This window comes from Crocuta crocuta, unplaced genomic scaffold (assembly GCF_008692635.1).
Source record: "Crocuta crocuta isolate KB4526 unplaced genomic scaffold, BGI_CrCroc_1.0 scaffold193, whole genome shotgun sequence".
Taxonomy (NCBI): Eukaryota; Metazoa; Chordata; class Mammalia; order Carnivora; family Hyaenidae; genus Crocuta; species Crocuta crocuta.
The window spans coordinates 1,699,782-1,726,121 of record NW_027529624.1 but is presented as its reverse complement, the minus strand read 5'-3'; the positions used below and the strand labels follow the sequence as shown (position 1 = coordinate 1,726,121).

Genomic DNA, 26,340 nt, shown 5'->3' with positions numbered 1-26,340 from the left:
CACATCAAAGAAGTCCACTTTTTCCTCCCTTGTTGTGAAAGGCAGCAAAAGTAGGTGGAAATCTGGAAATATAATAGTTTGGTTTGCCTGTACACTGAAAGGGTACTCAACCTGCAAATTCCCTAGGCTAACAGATACTTTGTTAATTTTTTTTTAAGCAGGAAATCTGCTTATCCTTTCTTTTTAATTTTTTTTTAACAGTTTGTTTATTTTTGAGAGAGAGATAGCACGTAAGCAGGGGAGGGGCAGAGAGAAAGGGACACACAGAATCGGAAACAGACCCCAAGCTCTGAGCTGTCTGCACAGAGCCCAATGCAGGCCTCGAACCCATGAACCTGAGCTGAAATTGGACACTCAACTGACTGAGCCACCTAGGCGCCCCTCTCCTTCTAAAAAAATGCAGTAGCCATCAGAAAACATAAAGCTCAAGATACAAAGTCTGCCTTTGATGAGTTCGCTTCATATAAAACCTCTATATACCAAAGTTCAAGAGGCTTAAATAGGTCATTTTGAGTTTAATAAAATGTCTTGTTTCAAATATGACTCTAATCGTATTATATGTGAATGTGTTTTTCTATCGGCAACTCTACTGAAGAAGAATATGATGAGAAAACATAAAGAACATTCCAGAACCATGTTCTACTCTATTTTGTCCCATGCAAGCATCACTCTGCCTCTATCATACAAGTCCTTCTAAGGTACATATAAGTCTAGAATACTTGGAAAAGAGAACAGAACTTCGGGGTTTTAAAACTCCTCCCCAGTTGAGATTAAAACAGACTAAACAAAACTTTCCTTCCTTTGTAGACAAATACAACAAATTCCAGACTTTGGTGTATGAAGTATTTTGCATTCTAGCAAAGGATGAACTGTTCTAGAGCTTCCTGATTCAAGACCCAGGTCTTGGGGAGGGGAGTGCTGACTCAGTGGCATTTAGTGAGGAGACACATAACAGGCCCCACAAAGACCCAAAGGAGGGCTGTACTTCATTAACATTCTTTGAATTTCTCATTAGAAGACTACTGGAGTTCCTTTATCTAAAGACTGGGCTGTGAGCGAATCCTGGCCCCTCTGCCTTCGTGAAATACTTCTTCTTCCACACATGGCTCTCTGCTTAGGGCTCCTCCAACCCTGAGGTCACAGAAGGCGACCCGCTTTGCTGAAGCTGTCGCATTTTAACGGCTCCTGCTCACACACTCTGATTCTTCAGTGGACCTTCCATGCCCAGCTATCTCACCGTCTGCTGATTGCACAGCGCTGGTGTGGAGTCCCAGCTGACCACTGGGCGTGGACGCTCCTGCCGCAGCTCAGCGCCCGCTCTGTCCTCTTCAGTTACGACACACGGCCTGCTAGGACGGCACAGCCTCCGCTGCACACTGGTCTCATTTAGCTACTCATTACCCCACCACCTGTGAACTGATCAGGCGCAAGCAGCATAGACACTCATATTCTGTGAATCTAGATTTTTAAGTCTCCTCTAATTGTCGGAGAAGAAATTACAGGAAGCATTAGGGGTGGAAATGCGATCGACACATTCGGTACATGTGTACCGAAAGAATCCTGGCTAAAACAACAACAGCTTTGTAAAAGTTAACTACTAACAAAGGACAAAAATCGGACAATCTGCAGAGTCACACTGCTTTCTGAACACTAAAAATAAATACAATGCTCTAAATGCAGGAGGAAAAAAGAAATGGGCACAAAGATACATTAAATCAAATGGATCTTTCCATTTTCTCATACAGAAGACACGAGTCAGTTTGCAGGTGAACTTACAAAGGAACAGATACAGTTTCCAACCCTACCTGCTAATAGTGAAAAGAGAGTCCAGCTGACACTGCTCTTACCCTGGCAGGTGTCTGGGCCAGAAAGGAAAAAATCACTGCAGGAATCATGGCGCAACACGTGCCCTGAAGATTCACATACTACGGAACTGCTGTCAGCTCGTTCCATGACAATGACAGATGAGCAAAGCTGAGGCTGTGGACTGCCTTCTCCATCCCGCTCATGACATCTCACTCGCCAGCATCAGGCTGTTTTACACCTCCTGCCCCTCCTCCCTGGGCCACACGGCTCCCCACAGACGCCGCCAGGTATGCCCGCTGCACGTAAATGTTCCAAACCAGCTCGCTGTCCTCGCTGTCCCCCAGCTCCCTTCTTTGCAGGCTCTGTCACAGCTAGCCAGAGGAATCAGAAGGATGGTCAAAGTTGGGGGCTCAACACTTTACTTCCTTTCAGATCTGCTCAAATTCTCGATACAGTTTTACCAAGGCCATGAGAGCCTGGCCCAAGGACTGATTAAAGAAGGAAAGAGGGACAGTGTTTTCCAATGAGTTGATGCTACAAAGGAAGCGATTCCTGAAAAATACAGCTTTATGCTAGGAGGATGTCTTAATATGGGGGTTTGGCAGACATTTCTGGAATAAAGTATGTGGGGACAGTATTCACTCCAGACTGGTGGTAGAGGAGAGCCATGTAAACCTGCTTATCCAAGAAGGGGAATTTTGAGAAAACGACCACCTTAAGGAGGAGATACACAAAAGATAAGAGATATACTAGGTTTCAGTTTCAAGAAAAGGTTGTCTCTCCCAGGGGGGTTCCCAGAGAGCATGGCAATCCTGGGAGCAGAGTGGTAGTGGGGTATCAGAAGACACAAGAGCCACCTTCAGCCAGATTTAACAGAATGGGAAATGCACCCAGATCCAACACCTGGATTCAAATCCTGGCTCTGCCAGCACTGAGATGTATGAGGCAAGCTACTTGCCTGAGTCTCCACTTTTCTGGTTCTATAGAGTGGTAACAATACCGATTCGATCTGTAAAGGTTAAAGGGAGGAATGAAAATGCTTATAAATTATTATCATTTTTTTTAATGTTTTATTTATTTCTAGGAGAGAGAGAGATAGCGTGAGCAGGGGAGGGTCAGAGAGAGAGGGAGTCACAGACTGAAACAGGCTCCAGGCTCTGAGCTGGCAGTCAGCACAGAGCCCGACGCGGGGCTTGAACCCACGAACCGTGAGATCATGACCTAAGCGAAAGTCGGACGCTTAACCGACTAAGCCACCCAGGTGCCCCTGCTTATAAATTATTAATAGGCAGAAGTTAAAAGGTTCTACAAATTTACATGCAAATGACTCCCAAATTTTATTTCTAGCCTTAACCTCTCCCAAGTACACACCTACCATCTTCACTTAGAGCCTCCTGAATGTTTCAGACCTGAGGCCCAAACTCTGGAGCCCTGACTATCTCTGAACACCTCGTCCCCAGTCCCGCTGCTTGGTAAACATCAGCAGTTGCTCTGACCTCATCCTCTCCTTCAGTTCCCACCCTTCCTCTCCCAAAACCTCAGCCACCAGCAAGTCTCACTGGCCGGACCTGCAGAGCACACTCGGAGTCTGTCACTTCCCGCCATTCGCCAGGTGTTCCTCCTGAGTGCACATTGCCATCCTCTCTGCCCGGAACACCACCAGTCACCGCGCTTCCCTCCTCGCTCTCCTCAATTCGATCTCCATAGGAATTCACGGTGACCTCTGAGACTGGCAGTCAGATCTCCTTGAGCCTTTCTTCTGTTCACCACCCAGCAGCCCCACGAGCTCCCGGCACAAGCGGAACAAGTTCCTACGGGGCGTGCCCCTCCCAGCTCTCTCCCCTGTGCTCTCTCCTCAGGCTTCACTGGCCACAACGGACTTCATTCTGTCCCTTGAATACACCAGCTCACTCATGCCTCAGGGCTTTCGGACTACAGTAATGACCCAGGCAAAAGATAAGCTATTCTCAGATATTAAGAGTTAAGAGAATGCAATTACTATCCCTCCGATGATTCTTACATTTATGTCATAATTCTGAGTATGTGAGCTTTGAGCATTTTTACGTTGGTTTTCAATCTTAGAAATGATTCAAGTGCCCAGTTCTATAGCATATGTGCTGCTGAAACAAGCACTTAACTTTAGTTCTATACGGTGCAGTGAAAAAAACCAAGGACACCAAGCACTCTTGTGTCAAGCATTCTCACATACCAGACACACGGTTTCCAGTCAACATGGCAGGTGGAACACATCTGTTTACCTCCATGCCCTCTCTAAACCCAACATAAGAGTTGACAAAAATTAAGGTACAGACCTTTAAGAAAAACAATAGGCAAGAGCTAATAATTCTGTTGTGAGAGCTGATGAGTAAAGAGCAGTAGATGGTTGAACACAAGGACCAAGGCAAACCTAAGTATCTGCGGAGAAGTATGGAGTGGCAAACTGGCTCAGCCCTCACCCCGACTCCTTGGAAGGCTCTGGAAACAGAGACAAAAAGTACTGTGAAGAGCAGGATGAGGTGTGGGGCTCAGTCACTGCACCCACCAACAATTCCGGTGGGTGCTGGAATTTAAAAGGTGTTCTAAGTGACCCCTCCTCACCATTTCCCCATCATCATGCTTTCCCCACTCACACCAGCCCTGCCTGAGCTACTGTAGTAGCATTCGGCTGGTACCATGCCTTCCCTTGCCCCCTACAGAATGTTTTCGTCACTGTGGTCAGAGTAAGTCAGGTCACAGTCCTCATCTGCTCAGACTCCTCCAGCAGTTGTCCACTTCACTTGGAGGAAAAGCCAAAGTTCACAGCGTGGCTGACTGCCCTCCTGGGCTTACTAGCTCAGCTCCAGCCACACAGGCCTCTAGCCCTCCTGACACGCCTCCAGCCTCAGGCCTTCACCATCCACCCCTCCCCCCCCATGCTCTTTGGCTAAGGTGGGTCTGCTCCCTTACTTCCCCACTGCCATCTTTTCAATAAGGTGCAGCACCCTAGCCATTTTACCTAAAATTTCAACTCCTAAAGACATGCCTTCCCCCCACATGCTTCCTATTGTCCCCTTTTGTTTTATCTCAACACTTATCATTACCTCTCTTGCCCATAAGAATGGAAGACCCACAAGCACTGCAATTTTGTCCATTTTGTTCACTGCTTGTTACCAGGGCTTAGAATAGCACCATTTAGAAGATACTTTAATAAATATTTGTAAAAATAAATGTCTACTTAAGTCATCAGCTCCTGACTTTTTTTTTAATTTTTAATTAATTAATTTATTTATTTATGAGAGAGAGAGAGAGAGAGAGAGACAGACAGACAGACGGACACAGAGTGCAAGCTGGGGAGGGGCAGAGAGAGAGAGAGACAGACAGACACAGAATCGGAAGCAGGCTCCAGGCTCTGAGCTGTCAGCAGAGTTTAATGCAGGGCTAGAACTCATGAAATGGGAGTTCATGACCTGAGCCAAAGTCAGACCCTTAACCGACTGAGCCACCTGGGTGCCCCTTTCTACTCCCCACCCCAAACAACCAGGAAATCACACTTTTCCCCCAACCCTTCTTTGAGAAACTGAACCACAATGACCTGGCACCCCAAGGCAGCTGGCACAGCAGATGGTGGGGTGAGGTAGTAGCCTGATATAGAGAAGCTAAATGAAAGTCTGTGCGCTGAACAGTGGGCTCCAGGCCCCTTCCCCTACCTGGCTCCCCGAAGGTCAGCTGGTAGTCTTTAGTACTGTCCTGACCCTCACTCCCAGCTCCAACTTTCCAGCAAAAGTTAGAAAGCTCATAATATGCAGACACTGGCACCAGCAGGAACCACGGCTCACTGCCTGATCCCCTACAGTGATGTCCACCAGTCAACAAATTCTATTCCTGGGCCATAAAGCTTCTAGCTGCTTTTTAGGGTTCATGGGCATATCAGGTATTAGAGAAAATCTCCCAACAAGTCAGAAGGAGGAAAAAAACCTCTCAAGGAGTACAATTAGGAATAGAAGACAGCTGAAGAGGGAAAAAAAAAAAAAGAGCCAAACAACTAAAACTAAAAATGAATATAATACAAAAAATATATACTCGTGGCTACAAAAAGGTTATAAGTTAATATTTTTAATTAGAATTTAAAATATAATAGGTTAAAAAAATCTGGAAAATTGGAGCACTTGGGTGGCCTAGTAAGTTGGGCATCTGATTTTGGCTCAGGTCATGATCTTGCGGTTTGCAGATTTGAGCCCCATGTTGGGCTCTGTGCCGTCAGCTCAGAGCCTGGAGCCTGCTTCAGATTCTGTGTCACTCTCTCTGCCCCTTCCCTGCTCATGCTCTGTCTCTCAAAAATAAATAAACATTAAAACAAATCTGGAAAATAAAGTCAATCAAATCCTAGGATGAAAAACAAGAAGAGAAGGAAATGGACAAGTAGGGTACAAGGAAAATGATGAAGGGAGATTATCAACAAAATAAGAAAATGTCTGAAAATTGAAGGAACGTGAACTTCCAGAATAAGAAAATACCTGATTTCCTAGGACAAGTAATGAAAATTTCAGAATTCCAAGAACAGAAGAAGACAGTAAAATCTTCAGGGGAAAGGGATGTGAGGAAAGAAAAGAGAGAAACAGTACACCTGTGCACACACACATGCACACACACGCACACACATACACACAGATCAGGAAGAATAATGTGACATGGAAACTAGACAATAATACAGCAATGTTGTCAGGATCCTTAGAGAAAAGGATTTTTCAATCTAGAATTCTATAATCAACCAGAATATAAATCAACTATGAGGATACAGCATGTTCAGATATATATGATCTTACAAAATTTACTTCTTGCTATCCTTTCCCAGCAATTTAATGAACAGACTATTCCACCGTGGTGGGGATGACAGGGGATGAGCCAAGAAACAGGGGCTCGCATGGGAATTTCATAAATGATTACCACTGAGCACAGCTCTAGAGTGTGTAACAGACTATGTCCCCCAGATCACACAGGACACCTCAGCATGTGATCCTACTGAGAGACAGGGTCTTTACAGAGATAATTAAGGTTAAATAAAAATAAGATCATGGGATGGACCCTCATCCAATATGGCTGGTGTCCTTGTAAGAAGAGGGAGAGACGTGAGGATGTAGATGTACAGAGAAAAGGTGCTGTGAGGGTACAGGGACAAAGTGGCCACCTGCAAGCCATGGAAAGGGGTCTCAGGAGAAACCAAACCTGCCAATACCTTGACCTCGGACTTCAGCTTCCAGAACTGTGAGTCAATGTAAGTCCTCAGTCTGTGGTATGGGATTATAGCAAACTAGCACAGAATGCTTCCTTCCTTTTCTTGAAAACATTTCTGAAGCACACGAGACGAGGTGGCTTACAGCCCCAACTGAGCCGGGTTCTGCCCAAAACTGCTGTGGTGATCAGCTCTTAAGACACTGGCTAGGAATCTCAGAGGAAAACCACCACAGTTCGGAGCAGGAAGAATGGGGGTGCTGCAGAGGAGGTCTTCCGGGGAGAAAAATGGTCCTAACAGGCTACTCATCTTGTAGAAAATGGTGTTAAAAGACTATTAATGGTATAGAAGAATGGAAACAGGAATAAGAGAATTAAGCAAATTAAAAAAAAAAGCGATTATTAACTTCTGAAAAAATAAAGTTATACAATAAAGAAAATGTCCTCAACTACTTGGTTTGAGGGTGAACAACATTTATATAGTCGTAATAATACAATCTAAGCAAGTAGCCTAACATGATAAATCTGTGCAGGGAACGGAGGTGGGGAGTGAGAGAGAGGCAGCCAAGTGCCGGCTCCTCCTATCTATCATAACAGAAAATCAATGGGTAATATCGAAAATGGATGAATGAATATAAATAGCTGTTTAAAAATATTATTTCGAGGAGCAAATAATAATGATAAAAATATTATTTGGGTGGCTCAGTCGGTTAAGCATCCAACTTTGGCTCAGGCCATTATCTTGTGGTTCATGTGTTCAAGCCGTGCACTGGGTTCTGCACTGATAGCACGGAGCCTGATTGGGATTTTCTCTCTCCTTCTCTCTCTGCCCCACCCCCCACTCTCTCAAAATAAATAAACTTTAAAAATATTTGAAAATATTATTTCAAAATATGAAAATAAAAATGAGAAGAAATTGCTTCTGGGAAGTGGAATTGGAGAAAAGGCAGGGAAGGTATGTTTTCCAGTTCAAAACCCCCCTTTTTTGTACTATTTGACCTTTTAAACCATGTGCAATTATTATTGATTAAAAAACTAGACTTAAACAAAAATGATGTTAAAGGTTCTACATCATGCCTTCCACTACTCTCTGAAGGTTTAAACTACCTATTTTTTGTTTGCCTATTTTCACCTGATCTTTTCAATAAATCTAAAGAAGCTATAAGACAAGGGAATATCAAGGGAATCTGGGCTCATCAGAAGGTTTTCATCCTGGATTAGAAACCATCTGGAAAAGAACACTAGCAAGATAAACTCCTCACTAAGTGAAAGGTCACCTAACCCCGGGAGGGCTTCTTTCTGCTTCACAGAGATGTACAAGTCAGGCCCCGCTAAGATTCAACCGATTTCCAAAATCTGCGGTTTCACATCTCTGCAGGCTGGAAACCACTTCTGTCAATGAACATTATCCCAATCATATTATTAGTTTGAAAAAATGTCACAGCACAAAGCTCACTGTCGTTACCTGTACATGTAGAGGTCTGTGTTTATAGGAGCTTACTAATCAAGTGTGTTTCTCATTTTCAAACGTACTGCTTTGTCTATACTATACACACACATACTTACATATTATCTATAGATAATCCATCAAGAGTATGGAATCTGTCTCTTTTCATTTTCCTACCTTCGATTCATTCATATATTTAACCATTACCACCTACCTATTAGGTACCCTCCACAAGACTGGCTCTAACTTAAGAACGTGATCCGTGTCCTCAAGAAGTTTAGTGGAGTTAGGACACAGTGGATAATCAATGTGATGTTTGCCAGCTTTCCACTCTTCACACAACACTCTGGTGGAATAAAACACGAGGATTTGGGACATCTGAAGTTTGTAAACTGATTCAGAAAATGGAGACCTTCTCTTATAGTGTGCATTCTTATAAAGTGTCCAGTGCCAATATTTTATGATTTTCAAGCTTTGTCCCAGTCCAGGGAATAGGTCAAGTAAAACAGAGGCTTTAATAAGATTATGTTTACCCCAGAATGACTTATATGACTTAGTGGTATATCTCAGAAATTGTCTAGACCAAGAGAGAGGGAGAAATAGTTTCAATATAGAGAACTTGATTTTCACTGCTAATTACTGGAAAACACTAGAATCTCAAGAAATGTTTACAGATGCTCAAAAGGTATTAAGAGTTAGCATTTTAGGAAACTATATGAATTAGAAGTGTCAAATTCACATGGATAAAATCATTTTTTTAAATAAAATAGCGACAGGCTAAAATAATCTTGTGTCTGTCAGCTGAATGAAAAATAGTATCTCAGGCTGGAACAGTCTCACTGATCGAAGGAATGACAACTAAGGCTGACTAAACGAACTGTAATATTCTTTGACTAAACAAACTGTAATCTTATATACTTGCGTGGCAAATAAATGTTGAAATCAGCAAGAATGTAAAATGCCATTATCTTGAAATCAATCAATTAAAACCACGAGGCCATCGCACTAGGAATTTATGAGGAAAGAGGAGACACAAAGTTGGAGAGCAGAATGCAAAACAGCCAACGTCAGTGGTCACTTCTCTCTCCTCCTGAGCACTCGCTGTGTGCCGGGCACCATGCCAACTGCTTAACACTCAGGACAGCAGAGCTGTCAGTCAGGAGCATGGACTCTGGAGCCAGGCTGCTAGGGTTCAAAAACCGGTTCCACCACCAACTGGGGACACTGGGCAAGCTACTCATGTCACTGTGCCTCTGTTTCCTCATCTACAAGAACAGCACCGACCTTCCAGGACTGTGAGAGAGAAGCCGGTGAGTGAGTGTGTGTGTGTGAAGTGCTGAGGACCCTGCCCGGCACAGTTAGTGCTACCGAAGTGTTAGCAGCTGCTGCTGTCCTTCAACTCGGTAAGTGGCAGACACGGCCAAAACCCAGCCGCCAGGGCCAACATTCCACTCTGAAATACCATGGTTGGATATACGTATGTAAGAGAGACCCTACTGGAAACAAGTTAATCAGTGGTGACACACTGCTACGTTTCTTGCAGCTAAAAAAACAAGACACCACAAAGCCACAAACACATGAAGACTCAGCATAACCACCAAGGGGATCAGGTGGACAAAAGCGTCCAGGTGAGGGACCACCGTGCAGCAGACGGGGAGGGCCGGAGACCCGGGTTCTAATTCAGCTCCACAGCCCCCCGGCCAGGTACCTCCGACTGGCTGCTCCCTGTTAAACACAGGGGCAGATCATTCTGACGAGTATTCTCGTGCTGACACCCCACGATGCTATGGCCCAACAGACAGTGTAATAAATTTAAAAAAGAGGTGCTGCCATTTATTTTCTGAACGGCTGCCTATACCCTAGTAGGTACATCGTCTAGAATATATGCGCAATTATAATTCTGGGTGGAGCAGCTGCAAAAAAAATGAAATAAATGGTAAAAAGAAGCAATCCTATGGTACATTTCTCAATGCTATTAAAGTAAAAACAAGAAAACTGAAGAAATAAAACCGGCATAAATTTGGCTAACAATGTAATAATTTTTCCAACACAATTTTTTTTTTACACAGGGGAAAGTTACACAACATTTCTTATATATGTGGTTAACAAATCCTATTTTCAGTTTTGTAAACAAACTGAGGAGCGACACAATTTACCTTTTTGCCCGTGGCGGCTGCTGAACTTGTCTCCAATCTCTGGACGCCTCGTCTGCCTCAGCAGCATTTTGATCAGAAAAGCATCTTCAGCATTTGAAGAGATCATCACTTTTTCAATGTATGAATCCGTCGCCCCTTTGTAGCTAATATTAAGAGGAAGTCACTAAAACAGAATTTTCAAATTGCCCTTTGTGAACCTGTCACCCACAGGACATATTTTACCTAAGATCAACCCCAGAATGCTCTGACATTGCCATTTTGGACTCTGAAATGTGCCTTTCATTTTTTCAACATTAAGTTCAAAGGTCACCACTTCCCTCTTCCAGTCCTCGTCTGAGATGGCTAACCTTTACTGAACATTGTGAGGCAGGCGTGAGGCAACCTAACCCACGCCGCACACAGCATTCCCACGCTACTCTCTCATGGCGGACAAAGAAACGGGATGCTTGGCAGCCGGGAGGGATCGCAGAGCCCCGAGCAAGGTTTCGTTTTCTTTTCAAGATAAGAAATATGGGAGCACACTTTCTAGCCTGTGGGGAAGGACTCGACAGAAAGCTGGCTGAAGACATGGAAGGGACTGAAGAGGGAATGACAGTCAGGTCCCTAAAAGCCTAGATTAAATGAAGAACCCGGGGTGGGAGGGATGGGGCGTGAGTTCCGAAGAGGAAAAAAGATCTCTTCCTCCAGGGTGGGATGAAAACCAGCTAGCATAACCACCTTTGTCATCCTAAAACAGCTTTTTGTTCTTTAAGATTCAGGACAAGGGCCCTGACCTCTCCCCTAAGTGGAGAGCCCACTTTCTCCTCCACACTCCCACTCACTCCACAAACCCACGGCACCCACAGCACTGCAGCATTTAGCACAGAGGGCAGGAGCTGGGCTCTGAAGACAGACTGCTACTTGTAGCTGTGTGGCCTTGGTAAGTTACTTCACCTCTCTGTGCCTCAGTTCCTGTGTCTTTCACACAAGGCTATCAAGAGCGCCCAGCTCATGGGGTGGTGGCCAGAACAACTGAACTAACACTGTAAAGTGCCCACAAACATAATCGGTACAGGGAAAGTTCTCAATGAAGCCACTATCATCAGGATATTCATTGGACTTCTTTTTCTGTGCAGGTCTCCACTAACTACGTGTGGCTCCTTTCAGGGAAGGGTCATGGCTCACTTCAGCTGTGTCTCCAGTGCAAGTGGCACGGTGGCTGGCCCGGAGCGGGCCTCAGCTGTGGGTCAGAACAGGTTTGTGGAACTGCCGTCCAGGGCCAGAAACCCAGCTCTCCGTGTCACCCCTGACCCCCACCCCCCCCACCTCAGAGTTAGGTAACTCCGTTCACCCTGTTAGATCGAGCATCTTGTTACTTCTTCCAGTTTTGTTTTTATGTCAGAGTGTGGCTGCTATCAGTGGCTCACGGCTCAACTCATGAAGTCTCTCATTTCACTGTTTTGACACATCTGGAGATTAATGAGTGTAACTCTTTCATTGCACAGATGAAAAACCCGAGGCCAAGGTTTGAGTACTTCATCCATGTACAGTAACACACAACACGACCAGTATGAAACCTAGCCATAGTCCAGGACAGTGGTGATGCCAGACTGTGGCCGGTGTGTTTAATTTACTTATTTAACACACATCTGATCCTATCACCCTCTACAGAAAGAACTCCCAAGGACTGGACAACCTAGCCCCAGCAGGCTGCATTGGGCCTCCAAATCCAGGTGCTTTTCTGCCCAGGGGGCCTTCACGTCACTGTTCCCTCTGCCTGGAAGCCCTGTGTACTTGGCCCACAACTCAAACCCAGGTTGGAAGGCCTAGTTGATTCCACAGCTTGGTTTTATCTTCCACGCCATGCTGTCTTCATGATGACTATAACTACCCCCAACTGTAATTTCTATTCTCTAACCCTCTAAGAGCTAACTTCTAATTTCCCCCAGCTCTTCTCTCTCTCTCCTTTTTTGAATCTCTCTAGGTATTTCCGAGGCGAAACTGATACATACGTGATGGGCACATCCTTGTACTGTGGCTGCTGCGGCACATTACTTCCTTCCAGAGGAATCTGAGTTACTGTGGGCATGGACTTATTTACAAGCACTTGTTTGTTTTCTACCTTCTCACCTAAGAAAAAGAGAAGGGTGTTATAGCCCAATCGTTACCACATCTGTGAAATGCACACATTACTGGGGCATGGAACCATGTGCTTAGATTGGTCCATGAAATGCACACAAGGAAGGAAAAAGTCTATACAGCGTGAGCCAGAGTTCAACAGGGCTCGTTAGTAATTGTGCCAGCCCATCTGAAAAATCAGTGTGTAAAAAAAATCAAGAAACTGGTTTAGAGAACCAAATTAACCAGAGAAACTTCACGTCAACAAGTGACAATTTTATGTATCTCTTAAGGTGTTAGAACAAGTCTGGGCCACTTACTGTTATTAGTAGTTATTTCACCCAGTACTCAGCCACTGGCAACTCAACTTGGGACACTGAGGAAATCAAAATATTTCTTTGATCTTCCTGCTAGTCTCACCTTTCTTTGCATCTTTTCCTGGTAAGCTCCACGGCCGACTACTGTCACAGCACTCTCTCTCCATCACATAACCCCAGTTACCAGCAAGCGAAATTCTCCGAGAAAGATATGCAGCAAGAAGGAGAGGACGCCACATGCCGCGTGGCTGTGGGCACCACAGCAGATGCAGCACCACCACCCGTGCGCCATCATGACAAGCCAACGGACTTCCCTCCCAGCGGTGTCCCCCCCAACAGCTCAGCTCTCCGCTCACCACAGCCCCGCTCACCTGCTCTGGGGCCAGAGCTCTCGCTGTTTTCGCCCCTTTCTACTCATCTCATCACGCTGCAGTCAGAATGATCATTTCAAATGCATACCTGACTGCAAGTTGCTTTTAGGATCACTACGAAAACAGCGTGGCTACAAGGCCTGTGTCTGGGCCCGCCCCTCCCTCCTGCTCTTCCGCTCTCTAGATTCATGTTTACCGCCCTCCCCCTGTACTCTCCCCAGCTGAGCCACGCTGGCCTTTCAGAACCTTTAACTATCTATGGCTGCAGGACACCACTGCTCAGGACACACTCCCCTCCCCATTCACCCTCCAGATCTCAGCGCCCTTCCTGAGGGAAGGCCACCCTGTGCTTCTGCCTAGGTCAGATCCTTTTGCTATCGAATGCCCTCACAGGCCTTTACAGGACTCCTTAAGCTGGCTATGAGGTGACATGTTTACGTGTGATCCTCTGGTCAATGTCAGTCTCCCACACTAGCCTGTAAGACTCACAAGGGCAGGGCTGTGGGACACAGCAGTAACACATTCACTGCAAGTTTGTAATTACCACAGAGTCACACTTTTTAGGGGAAGAGTCTCAAGTCAGTCTGTATGTTAAATGCACAAATGATGAAATACTAGTATAGGTGCAGGGACATGGCATCTACACTTTGAAAACATTTTATTTTAAACATTTCCTTAAAGTGCCTTTTCTGTGCTTTAAAACTTCAGGTAGAAAAGTATGGCTAGAATAGAACTACTACTATCTAAAAATATATGCACAGAAAAATAGACTAGAAGGGAAACTCATCAAAAATGACCACACTTTAAGTTAGGAAAGTGGTTTTGTTGTCATTTTTTTCTTCCCTGTTTACAAAATGTTCAGAAATACTGCTGTATAACTTTCATATTTCAAAGAGGATACACTTAAATAGTTTTTAAAAAGGGCTCTTACCTGGAGAACAAATACCATCTGCATCTAAAATTTCGTGTCGCCAGATGGGTTTTCTTGTAGCAGCGTCCAACATTGGCCCCATCACTTTATCAAAAGTCTGATTGGTATAGCGCTTCAATGTACATTTAGCATTTTTATATACAAGGCAACGCCCAAAGCCTAAAATGAAACCAAACTGGGGATCAGTACCACCAATACAACTATGAGAAAACACATACTTGTGTTACTGAATGACCCACCCACCCATCCCCTCGCAACTTGTTCTACATTAGGGTCATCTGGGACGGGCCAAATAACAACCCGATAATTCAAAGAACTGGCTCAGAAGCTCTTCAACACTTCCTGTCCACATAGACACCGGAACCTGTACAACCTTGTCTCAGCACGGAACACACCTGGTCATGCTGGAGGAAGGCAAGAGAAATCGGAGCATCACTGTGATTCTTTCAGGGAACAGAGTCACAGACTGTGGGAACCAGACAGGGCCCCAGAGACCACCCGGCTTAACTGCTCTATGTACAGTGTTACAAGTGCTATAAAATGAGGTCCAGGGAAGTCACGGGGCCAAGGTCACCCCCCAGCCATTTGGGTGGAAGCATGGAAACACATGTCTACTGATCAACAAAGATTCTTCCCTCACATCCTTCTGGTGCATAATTTCTGTTAACCTTCTCTGAAAAGTTTCCCTTTTTCTAATTTTGGCATTCAGAGGAAGTCCCAAACAAAGACACAAAAAGATTAATTTTCCCCAGAGAGGAGAGAAAATGAAAAGTAGCTGCAATCAAATAATTTTTTAACAGGAGAAATTGTTTGCCTGTGCCCCGAAGATGAGAGTTGCTGTGATTACACTTTTGGATCACATTTATTTAGTGAATGAGGGAAAAGTCCTGAGACCAACTAACAATCTAAATAAACACTATGAAAGATAAGCAATGGGGCGCCTGGGTGGCTCAGTCGGTTAAGCGTCCGGCTCAGGTCATGATCTCGCGGTTTGTGGGTTCGAGCCCTGCGTCGGGCTATGTGCTAATCGCTAGCTCAGAGCCTGGAGGCTGTCTTCAGATTCTGTGTCTCCCACTCTTTCTGTCCCTCTCCTGCTCATGTTCTCTCTCTCTCTCTCTCTCTCTCTCAAAAATAAATAAAACATAAGAAAAAAAAAGATAAGCAAAAGGAACAGAAGGAAACTTTTAGGTGGAGCAAGAGCTTCCAGCACTGAATCCCACAAGAAGATTCATCTGCTGTAGATTTGCCCAAGTTTCTGTGACTGCATTTCTTTTCTTTTCTCCCTCTGGCCAAGTAGTTATTCTAAATTGGATTCTCTCTCTTAATCGCCCTAGGATATACTGAGCCATGTCAGAGTTCACTTAAATAGGGAGACATCTCAGGATTAAATGTCAGCTGTTACAGATGAAATAAATGCATGGTTGTAAAATCCTTCACTTAACGATTCTCCACCAAAGACAGAACTCTTAACAAGAAATTTAAGAATGTGGGTTTAGAAAATCAGGAAAAAATGGATTTCTAACTAAAGCCTCAGTGCTCTAATTTTTAAAATACAAAGGTGACTATGAGATGAAATAACAAATTTTGACATCTGGACGGGAGATAAAGATGTTAGTGTGTCTTCAAGAAAGGTCTTAGTCATTATGGCTCTTGGTAAATTGTGTATGGCCATCATAAACTCCGCTCGGTGAGCCAGCTGCTTTGGAAACATTACATGATCTTAAAATTCCGTACACTGGCCATTAACTGCAACGTGGTAGAGTGCAGTGGGAATCTGTGCAGACTGAAATCAAGAGGCGCTTTCCTCTAAGTGTAAATGGGCATTTTATTTACAGGTGATAGCTTAAAAGCTAGAGGACAGTAAACTCAGATCATTAAATTGTGTTGCGGAGTTTCTGACAGATATCACAAAGTCTTCAGATTTCCACATAAACGTTACCAGTTAATCAGAAAGGAAAACATCTAGTTTTAAAGCATGGCTGTTGTCATTTGGAGGAAAAAAAAAGAGGCATAAATTAAGTGCAGCCAACATTAATGCCAAAGACACATGTCTAGGAGTACTATTATGGCTGCCTAGCAACTACAGAGAGTGAAGGGGAAGGCAGAGTGGGCATGCCAGGGAGGAAAAAGAGAGAGATTATGAAGAGAGGAGTCAGACTTCAGGTCAGGTGACAGCTAACAAACCATGAAGTGGTGACTTGCAAAAGTAAACTGTCAAAAAACTGACAAAAGGATTGCATAGAAACTGGTAAGTCGGGGGTTTTGCATGTGTATTTTTAACTTTTGGCATTTTGGTAATAAAAAGGTCTAACATTATGTGGGGTTGAGACAATTACAAAAAATACCCTTTAACACAGAAATATTGCTATTGCCTTCTCAGTTTGTGGTTGACTAAGTAGATATATTTAAAAACCACATTTCATTTATTCTAACTCTTGCAAGGAAATAAGCAAATTCTTGCATGTTTTCTATTGAGGAACTCTCTCAAGTCACCAGTAAAGTAAAATAACAACAAAAATACATTTAACAAATTACCTCTATGTAATATTCATTAAAAAAGTCAACACTGAAACCTAACTACCTCCTGTTTATATGTTTTAAAATTCAAGTCACTTGAAACTGGCATTAACATTTTGACACGAGGTGGTTTTTAACGGATTGCCGTTATTATACCAAATTCTGCACACTATCAGAGCTCTGTAGACCCACTTACCTCTGTCCAAGGAAGCCTTGTTTAAAACAAGGGCGTCTTCAATATCATAGCCACTGTAACTCATCACTGCAACTGTTGCATTCTGTCCAGCTGGCAGTTTCTCAAATTCTATCAACTCAATGGTCTTTGTTTTAACCATGGGTTTTTGTGGATATGCTAGCAGATACATGAGAGTATCGATTCGGTTGCGCTGGTTGTATCCAATGGTACCTTAATTGATATTAGAGAAAACAAAGTGCACATTCTATTATGTCAAATAATTAAGTAGCCATGTGTACCAGGATTTAAAAAAAGATATTAACTTCACTAATTAAAATGAAGAAAACCTTCAGGTTAAACATTTCAAAAGCAATAACACCCTTAGAGTGGCTAATGACTTTTAAAAACAATTTTTCTCACTAAGGTTAAAAGTCCTACAAAGAGGAAACATTTGCATGGGCGCCTGGGTGGCTCAGCTGATCGAGCGTCTGACTTCCACTTGGGTCATGATCTTGTGGTTCATGGGTTCAAGCCTCTGTCGGGCTCAGTGCTGTCAGAGGGGAGCCTGCTTCAGCTCTTCTGTTCTCTGCCCCAGCCTCCTCAAAAATAAATCTTAAAAAAAAAAAAAAAAGTCCTACAAAGAGAAAGAATCAGAAGAATCACACTCGAGGTATACTAACCTAAATAATGTCAACTTTCTGGATTGTCTGAGGACCCCATTTGAGGAACCAGTGTCCACTGGTTAATTTCACAGGTAAATCCACACTCCTATACTCAGTTTTAGTATCTTATGGATAGAGTTGCAGCTGCTGAGGTGGGAAGGTAATTAGAAACCACTGCTGAGTGCTGACAGGCAAGGATACATTTCATAAGAATCAACCATTAGAAAAGTTCTAAATGAAACAGAGAAAAGAGAGGAAAAGAAAGGAATGAAAAGGATGAAAGTCAAAGCAGAGAAGAGTGGATTTATCCATTAGCTTAACTCTTCACTTGCTAAGCAATGAACACACACCTACTCTGGGCCCAACACTGGAGATAAAATGGGGAAAGCATAGTGGTCCCTTCCCCTAAGAAATCCAAGGTCTTGTCCAATCAGGTATACGCTTTTCTGTCCTTAGCAATCAGCCCTTCTACCTGCTGGGATCTTGGAAGGTGTTGCTGTCAACTGGAATTGAAATTAGGATGTTATTCTTTGTCCCTTTTCCCTATAGCGGTTAGTTAACTAGGGTTCAAGCTTGCACCAAAAAAGGGTTTCGCTCCAATGGCCTTGTGAATACATAGTTGCTCCCACTCAGAGACCTTAAAATGGGGACTCATATTTGCCCTACTCCTGAACATACATGTGAGTTACTGAGCCTCTTAACTTCTCGCAGGTATCTCTTCTTCTCCCTTGAGGGGCTAAGAAGGTAGCCTTAAGTTTCTTTTTCTCTTGCACAGGCTTCCATAGGGACACACCCTCAACACCCACATGCCCCAATATGCCAATGTGCCATTCCATGGAATTAAGCTCTAAGATGAACAGATATCAGGACTCATCATTTATTTCTTTCACCTTTTCATCTGTACTCATGTCATGAAATCAATGGTGATTTCAATTCAGGGATGAAAATAAGCTCTTCAGGCAGTAAAAATGATATGGTGCTCCTTGACAATTACTATTGAAAGAAATAATGAAATCTGCAGGGCTCACTATAGCGGCTCAATAAATGTCAGTAAACGAAACTGAATTGCATTATACTTTTTTTTTTGATAAATATTTGTACTTCAATCTCTAGAAAACCTATCAAGATTAGCTGAAAAACCATAGCTAAGCTGAATCTCATGAACTTTTTGTTGAGTTTACACTATAAATTGCCAATTAATTTATGTTATTTTAGTGCCAACTAATAAACTGGGCAGGATACCTGGTAATAGATCACTGTTTTAGAAATAAAATCACTGTTGCCTGGATCGTGGTAAAGTTCACTGACAATAAGTTTGTCCTTTCACATGAGATCATTTAAAATTTACGTCGAGATTTCAGCTCCAATTGTATCCTCCACCCAGCTTGAGACAAGGGTTCAGGCAATGCCCCACCAGGCTGCCAGACCGTCTTCTGAAACCTGAGACAAGCATTATTATGCAGCAGGGAAGGCATTAATGGCTGCACCTCCAAACAATGGTGAAAGAGAGGAGATCCCACTATAAATTGTGCTACCAGGCCCAGAATGTAATTCTCAGGCATTACAACTGACCTGACCACTGAATGGATGAACAGCAAAATGGTTTAGCAAATGTCTGGTGCTTATGATCTCATTAGAAATTTTCCTTCAAGGCTTTTTGAAGAACTTGTAGGAGCACACATGTATATACATTTTTAACAGCACTGATGGGTGTGTTGGTTAAAACAGGATTAATAAACTAGGACTTCTGTATCATAAAACTTCAAAATGCCATCATACTTTATAATTTTTATAAAAATCCTGAGGACTATGTTGTCAATAAGCAAGATTTTTGAGAAAATGTCATGCAGAAATTAAAAGATTGGTCTGGGTGAAGCACAGGCTCAAAATAGGATGCCTCTGACTGTTTTCAGCTTCCTTAAAAAGGGCATTGCGTACACATAATAACTAACACAAGGAGACCAGAAGCTGGGTTCTCCCTCCCACTGTCCCATTTTGCTCTAACTCCAGTCTCATTTCCTTACTACCCAGGACATAGTCTTTCTTACAAAATCATATTTTCTTGATCATAATTTTCTTAAGTTGCAGGTTGGCACAGCAAGGTATGTACGTGTAGGTTAAAACAGTGAGGACATGTTTTAAGGTGGGATGAAAAAAGGTTGGTAAAGATACAATGTAGCTTAGGAGAATCTTAGGAAATGTATACAGGAAAAAATAAAGTTTAATGCATTTAACTATGTTTTCTGTCCTTCTTGGCTCAGTTTCTCTTTATTTGAGAACGTTATTAAAAACAACAAGTTTTACCATTTAAAGTGTACACATTGAGGAGTTCTGACAGATTCATGCCTCTGTAAAATCACCACCGCAATCAGGATCTAGAACACTTCCGACACTCCCAAAAAATCCCTCCCTGTCCCTGACCCCAGGCAAACACTGCTCTGTTTATCATTACAGCTCACACTTTCTAAAATTTTATATAAATGGAATCATGCAGTATGGCCACTCTTTGGCTGCTGCTTTCACTTAGCAGAATGATTCCGAGATCCACCCACACGGCTGGAACACAGTTCACTCTTCGTTACTGCTGAGAAGTATTCCGCTGCACCTATAAACAGCTTATTTATCCATTCACGGGCTGATGGGCACCGGAGTTGTTTCCAGTTTGGAGCACTTGTGTAAAGCTGCTATGAACGTTCACACACAAGACTTTGTTCAGTTCTCTTGGGCAAATACAGAGCAGTGGGCTTTGGTAAAGTTAACCTAAAAAACTGCTTAAGAATGTCCCAAATATCATGCCATTTTATGTTCACGCCAGCACCCTTTGTGCTTCTTAGCTGCTCTGCATCCTCAGTGGCACTTAATCTGTCTTTTCCATTTTAGTTGTTCTAATGAGCGTGTGATGATGTTTCAGTTTTATTTACATTTACCCGATGACTGAAAACAATGAACATACGTTCATGAGCTTACTGGTCAATCCTATTACCCTTTGTGAAGTGTCTGGTTTTTGTTTTTGCTATCTTTTAACAGAGTTGTCTGATCACTGAAGAGTTCTTTATATGTACCAGATACAAATCCTTTATCAGATATTATACATACACATATTGCAAATTCTTGCTCCCATTTTGTGGATTAAGGTCTTTCAGAGAGAAGTTTAATTTTGAGAAAGTCCAAATTATGTTTTTTTCTTTTTCATAGCCTGCACTTCTTGAGCTCTAAGAAATCAGAGGTCATTCAAAGTCATGAAGATTTTTGGGGTGCTTGGGTGGGTCAGTTGGTTAAGTGTCCGACTTTGGCTCAGGTCATGATCTCATGGCTCGTGCATTTGAGCCCCCACATTGGGCTCTGTGCTGACAGCTCAGAGCCTGAAGCCTGGTTCGGATTCTGTGTCTCCCTCTCTCTCTGCCCCTCCCCAGCTCACACTCTGTCCCTCTCACCTTCAAAAATAAACATAAATTAAACGAAATTAAAAAACAAAGTCAAGAATACTTTTGCCTATGTTTCTTTCTATATATTTTATGGGTTTAGCTCCTACATTTTGGGCCACGATCCATTTGTGTTAATTTTTTGTAGGTATGAGGTAGGAGTTGATGTTCACTTATTTCTATACAGATACACGTACAGAAATTTTATTTTGTTGAGAAGACTTTCCTTTCCCTGGAATTGTCCTAACACACTCACTGAAAACTGAATGCCCACAAAAGTGTGGGTCTATTTCTGGATTCTTGACTCTGTTCCATTGATCTATTATGTCCACCCATATGTCAATATCATACTATCGTCATTGCTGTGGTTTTAGAGTAAATTTCAAAATCAGGTTGTATAAGCTTTCCAACTTAATTCTTCTTTTCAAAAATTCTTCTCAAAAACCTGCACCTGATTTCTTAAAAACTTTAATGTGCTCAGAGATTCATTCATTTGTTGTTTAAACATTTGTTAAGTACTTACTATACCTACTGACTGGCACTATGCTAGGCACCAAGGATACAGTAATAAATAACACGGACATGGTCTTGTCCTGAAGGTGCTTCTATCCTACAGTCTAGCAGGGCAACCACCTTGATCACGGTCCACAGTGAAGAAGAAAAAGTGAGGAAATAAAATAGTTTCAACTGAGAAGAATTTTAGTAAGTTTTATAGATAGCATTGCACAGAAGATGTATTGTAACCTTTTATAAGTTACTCAACCAAAGTGGGATTCTGTTTCCTTGTCAGAAAAAAGGTATGTATTATATCTGACATGATTATTATGATTAAAAGAACTGCGTATAAATCATCTGAGTGGTCAGTAAGTGGCAACATTCATTAACAACACTATTAATATTGGTAGTAACACAAACATACCTCCCTTGACCCTGCACTATCACCCTTTCTGCCTCCAATGCTAACCCTACAAACTGAACGATGGTTTAATTTTATCTCCATTAAGTATTCATTATTAGCTTTCTAGTCTCGGGAAATGTCATACAGTCTTACATCTGAACTACTGACAAGGGTTTAAAAAAAATGTTTTTGAACCAACAGCGAAATTCTAAAATATAATTGTCAGGGATAATTTGGTCAAGACACCTTTTCATTCTGTACCCACCAAATGGATAAAGAATAAATATTGTTAAAAAAAAAAAAAAAACTAAAGTTGAATGAAATGTAGAAGAAGATGCAGAATGAAACAAAATTTTACGAGGATCTTTGTATATTATGTATTTCTATGATCTCAAAATCTTCTAGGCTACTTCTAAGATGTCCCACTCTACTATAAAATGGGGAATACAAGAGAAGGAGCTATCTGCTTTGGAACAGCATCTATTGAAAACAAAAACAAAAACAGGAGCTGCATTACCTCCTGGGTTTAAAAAAAAAAAAAAAAAATACCAGCAATGTGGAGGTACAGGAGGGCCGGGAAGAGACTAGGGGAGGTATGAGATGCATATTCATTAACTGAGTTGATAGTGACTAAAAGATCCTTAACCAGGAGAAAGTGTTCCACTAGCAGACTGCCAACTAATGAAATGGGCAGGATATAAAATCGTGGCTCCTGTGGACTGGCGTCTGGTGCCAGGGCATAGGTATGATGCAGCTCCAACCCACAGCCTTCACTTGGGGTGCTGAGTGACCCGGAGACCTCGTCATTTCCACACACATCTACCTGGTTTCTTGCTCTGAGCCTTGCCACAACAGAGCCATATCCACGGAAGGTTAAGTCTTTCTTAGTAGCACAATAAGATGGTGTGTGGAGACCCATACTTTATTAACAACTTAAAGAGGCTTAGGTTTAAGAAACACCTCTGCTGGGGTTTCACGTTGACTAAAGCGAGCTCTCTCTTACGTACAAGGTAGGGCTTTCAGTCTTGTGCTTTGTGCTCGTCTTGCTCTCCTTGGTAGTGACAGAAAAATGACTTTCTCTCATTTTCTCACTCTGTTCACTGGGGACAGGCAGCTGGTAGTGAAAAGTAGACAGCAAATCTTCCAGGTTGGCTAGGATATGTACTGTGTTAATTCTCGGCTACCGTCTTCCACTTTCCAGATGGACTAACAAACAAACAGCACTAAGACATTACTTTAGAACATTCACACAGAACCTCTGAGGTGTATACAGTCTTCAGCAATGGCTCCTACTTAAAATGGGATAGCACGACTTTTAGTTACCAGCAGCTGAGACTGCATGGAATTAAAATGACTCTGAGAAGTCCGACTCAAAGTGCTAGCCTAGGTCTGCTTTACAGACCTGGGTCTCTGCTGTGGGTCTTCTCCCTCTGCTGGCCTTGCTGCTTTTGTGAGTTTTCATCTAGACCTTGCTCGGTACTTCTGCAGCTATTTCAGCGTCCAAAGAGAAACGTGGTCCTGTAATGTGCCAACTTTGAATGTACTTTTATCTTGATGCTTTTCTTCCCAGTCAGGTGTTTTATAATAACAAACAGTAACAAAGGTTTTTTTTTTTTTATTACTTAAGATATTCAGTGGCTTTTGTCTTCCTAGCGTCAGCAGTAACGTCAGAGGATTGTATCCAAGGAGCTAAATGTGCAGGACCCAGGGTCAGAGCAGCTGAATACACCAACCTCAGAAAACACAGACAATGAATTGCAAATGACACTCAAAACAAAACGAGAAAAAAAACCTTCACACAGAAAACTACAAAAGAACTCTACAGACACTGAATTGGCTTTCTGTACACACTGATCCTGCTTAACTGTGTGTGGTAACTAACCAAACGTTGCATATACTCATGGCCACAAAATAAAGTCTTTTTTTTTTTTTTTTGGTAGGGAGAGGAGTTACAAAAATAAAAATATTATTTCTTTCCTTCAAGTCTCTTCTTTATTTAAAAAAAAAAAAGAGATTCACCAAGTGGAGATAGATTCGTAGCCCTTTCTGTTTCAATCTTCAAACACAAGCAAAGAGTGGTATTAGCGATGAAGTGATTAGTCTTCCGTTAATTCTGCTGAAGGTTCTACACAAAAGGTGTATTGTTTCAGCCAGGATTCACATCATGAAACAAAATGGTTTGGTAAACCCAATAGAAGTGATAGCCCTTTCATGACACACAAGGTTCAGTACTGTATATTTCAACTTGTTAGCAAGTCACAAGCACAAGCGGGAAATCAGCCTACGTGGCTGCTGAGGATGAATGGGAAAGGCGAAATTGATGAGCCGCGGCTTAGATTTTCCCACTGGGAATTATTCTGAACTGTCCAGGCTTTACATCATTCAGGTAAATGGTTGCAGGACAACATGTTTTGCCAACCAAAACGTAATATAAAAACTTGAAAAGAAATATCCACTCTCTATCTGGGATGAGATGTAGGATTCCTTAATTGTCAAGCTACAGTCAGTTGCAGCGTGCTGGTAACGGAGAAGCTAAATGCTCTCTGGTGGTACCCAAAGGCAATGCCAAAACCTTTCCGTTTTTTTTTTTTTTTTTCCACGAAGCTCCTTGTATCATACTTTAAACCAGAAATGACACAACATACTGATGTCACAGACACATATGAAAATAGAACTTATTAAACTTATTAGGAGTTAAAAAACATTTTAAAATAATTTTTAAGAAACATTTCAGAAAAAGTTTATAAACAAAACTTTTTCTTGTTTTGTCCTGGTAGTGTCACCATATCACCTTCAATATAAAATCCAAAGTCCTTAACACATGGCACCTCTCCACGATGCCACCACACCCATTAGGCCAAACACCCATACCAAGGCACCAAGATCCCCCCTGCAGTGCTTGCTTCTATTTCCATGTCTGTGAAAAATACTCAGGGTCTTTTAAGACTCGGTTCAGTTCTATTCTTTGGCAACAACCTACTCTCCAACCTCAGGTGACTTTTCAGCTCTCATTCCCTAAGATTCCAGCTGTTGGTCCACCCCAGCACTTATCACGTGTCTTAAGTTAGTTGCTCTTGTTGGGCTCTCCTACTAGACTGTGCACTCCTTGAGGCCAGGGTTCTGTCTCACCTCTCCGTGTTCGGGTTCCAGACTCACCGTCTGGTCTACACGTGATGCTCAACAAGTGTTATGGATGGATAGCAGATAAATTAATAGATGCATGGAGGAGAGAGGGGAAAAAAAAATAGAAGAAAACGAATTCAGAAATCGGCATGACACTAACTGATGTTTCAGAAGCTACAGGAGCAAGGGTAAGGATGTAATGGGTTCAACGATGGTCACTCTGACCCTCACTAGCACATTCTAATATATACTGTGCATCTTTGGCTCTCTTCCCTCAACCTTGTGTTTTTCAGCTCTTTCTTCCATTTCTCCTGGTTCACAACTTAACACTTTATACAGCTTTTCTCTTCATGTTTACCGGGTTGTCAGTCTGTGACATTTATCATATACCTCCTTGTTTGGTCAAAGTAACAAGTTCAGGGAGGCTTTTTTTTTCTGTTTATGCTTCAGACATGGCAGGACACCTGTAAGCCCCGAAGAGTTCACAGATAACCCTCAGGTCGGTAACACTCAGGAATTAGCGATGTCTGACTTAGCCAAACATTTCATAATAGTGAAGTAAGGACTAAGATTTAAGTCTTTTACCCAAGTATTTACAACCAAATTCAAGAAGGAAATCTTACCCATGGCTTGTTTCCCCATGGCACACTGGTATGTGTTTCTTGGGGACTGGTTATGATGAGGGTATGGGATGAGGCCAGCACAAACGCCAAGAAGAGTGAAGGGCTCAATCTCCAAGTGGGTGGTATCTCTGTTAATTAAAAATTAGACATCTAAGACACCAAGGGCTAGAATAAATAGCTCTTAAAGGGTATAAAAATATTATTATCAAGGGCCCAATGGGGGTGCCTGGGTGGCTCAGTCATTCAGCATCTGACTCTTGATTTCAGCTCAGGTCATGATCCTGGGATCGTGGGATTGAGCCCTGCATTGGGCTCTGCACTAAACACTGGGCCTGCTTGAGATTCTCTCTCTCTCTCTCTCTCTCTCTCTCTCTCTCTGTCTCTCCCCCCCCGGCTTGTTCCCTCTCTCTCAAAATAAAAAAAGTCCCTGAAGAACCTAGATAATAAAATTTAGAAGTTTATATAAATATGTATAAAATTTTATATACAAATATATGTAGTTTATATAAAACCTCAATATTTGCTGCTAGTAAAAATGATAAAAATAAAATAATAAAATGAATTCTTTTCTTGAGTAACAGAAACTT

At 42.5% G+C, this 26,340-nt stretch overlaps 1 protein-coding gene across 3 annotated transcripts in view; it reads right to left on the bottom strand.

Moving 5' to 3' along the window:
- POLR3B (RNA polymerase III subunit B) overlaps window positions 1–26,340 on the bottom strand; it is a 102,287-nt gene that overhangs the window by 20,486 nt on the left and 55,461 nt on the right. For all 3 annotated transcript variants that reach the window (XM_077762003.1, XM_077762004.1, XM_077762005.1), the window contains 5 exons: window positions 25,754–25,881; window positions 17,047–17,256; window positions 14,334–14,492; window positions 12,609–12,726; window positions 10,618–10,760 (listed from right to left, as the gene is read on the bottom strand). In XM_077762003.1, the coding sequence (XP_077618129.1) occupies window positions 10,618–10,760; window positions 12,609–12,726; window positions 14,334–14,492; window positions 17,047–17,256; window positions 25,754–25,881 (758 nt within the window). The remainder of the gene's footprint in view (window positions 1–10,617; window positions 10,761–12,608; window positions 12,727–14,333; window positions 14,493–17,046; window positions 17,257–25,753; window positions 25,882–26,340) is intronic.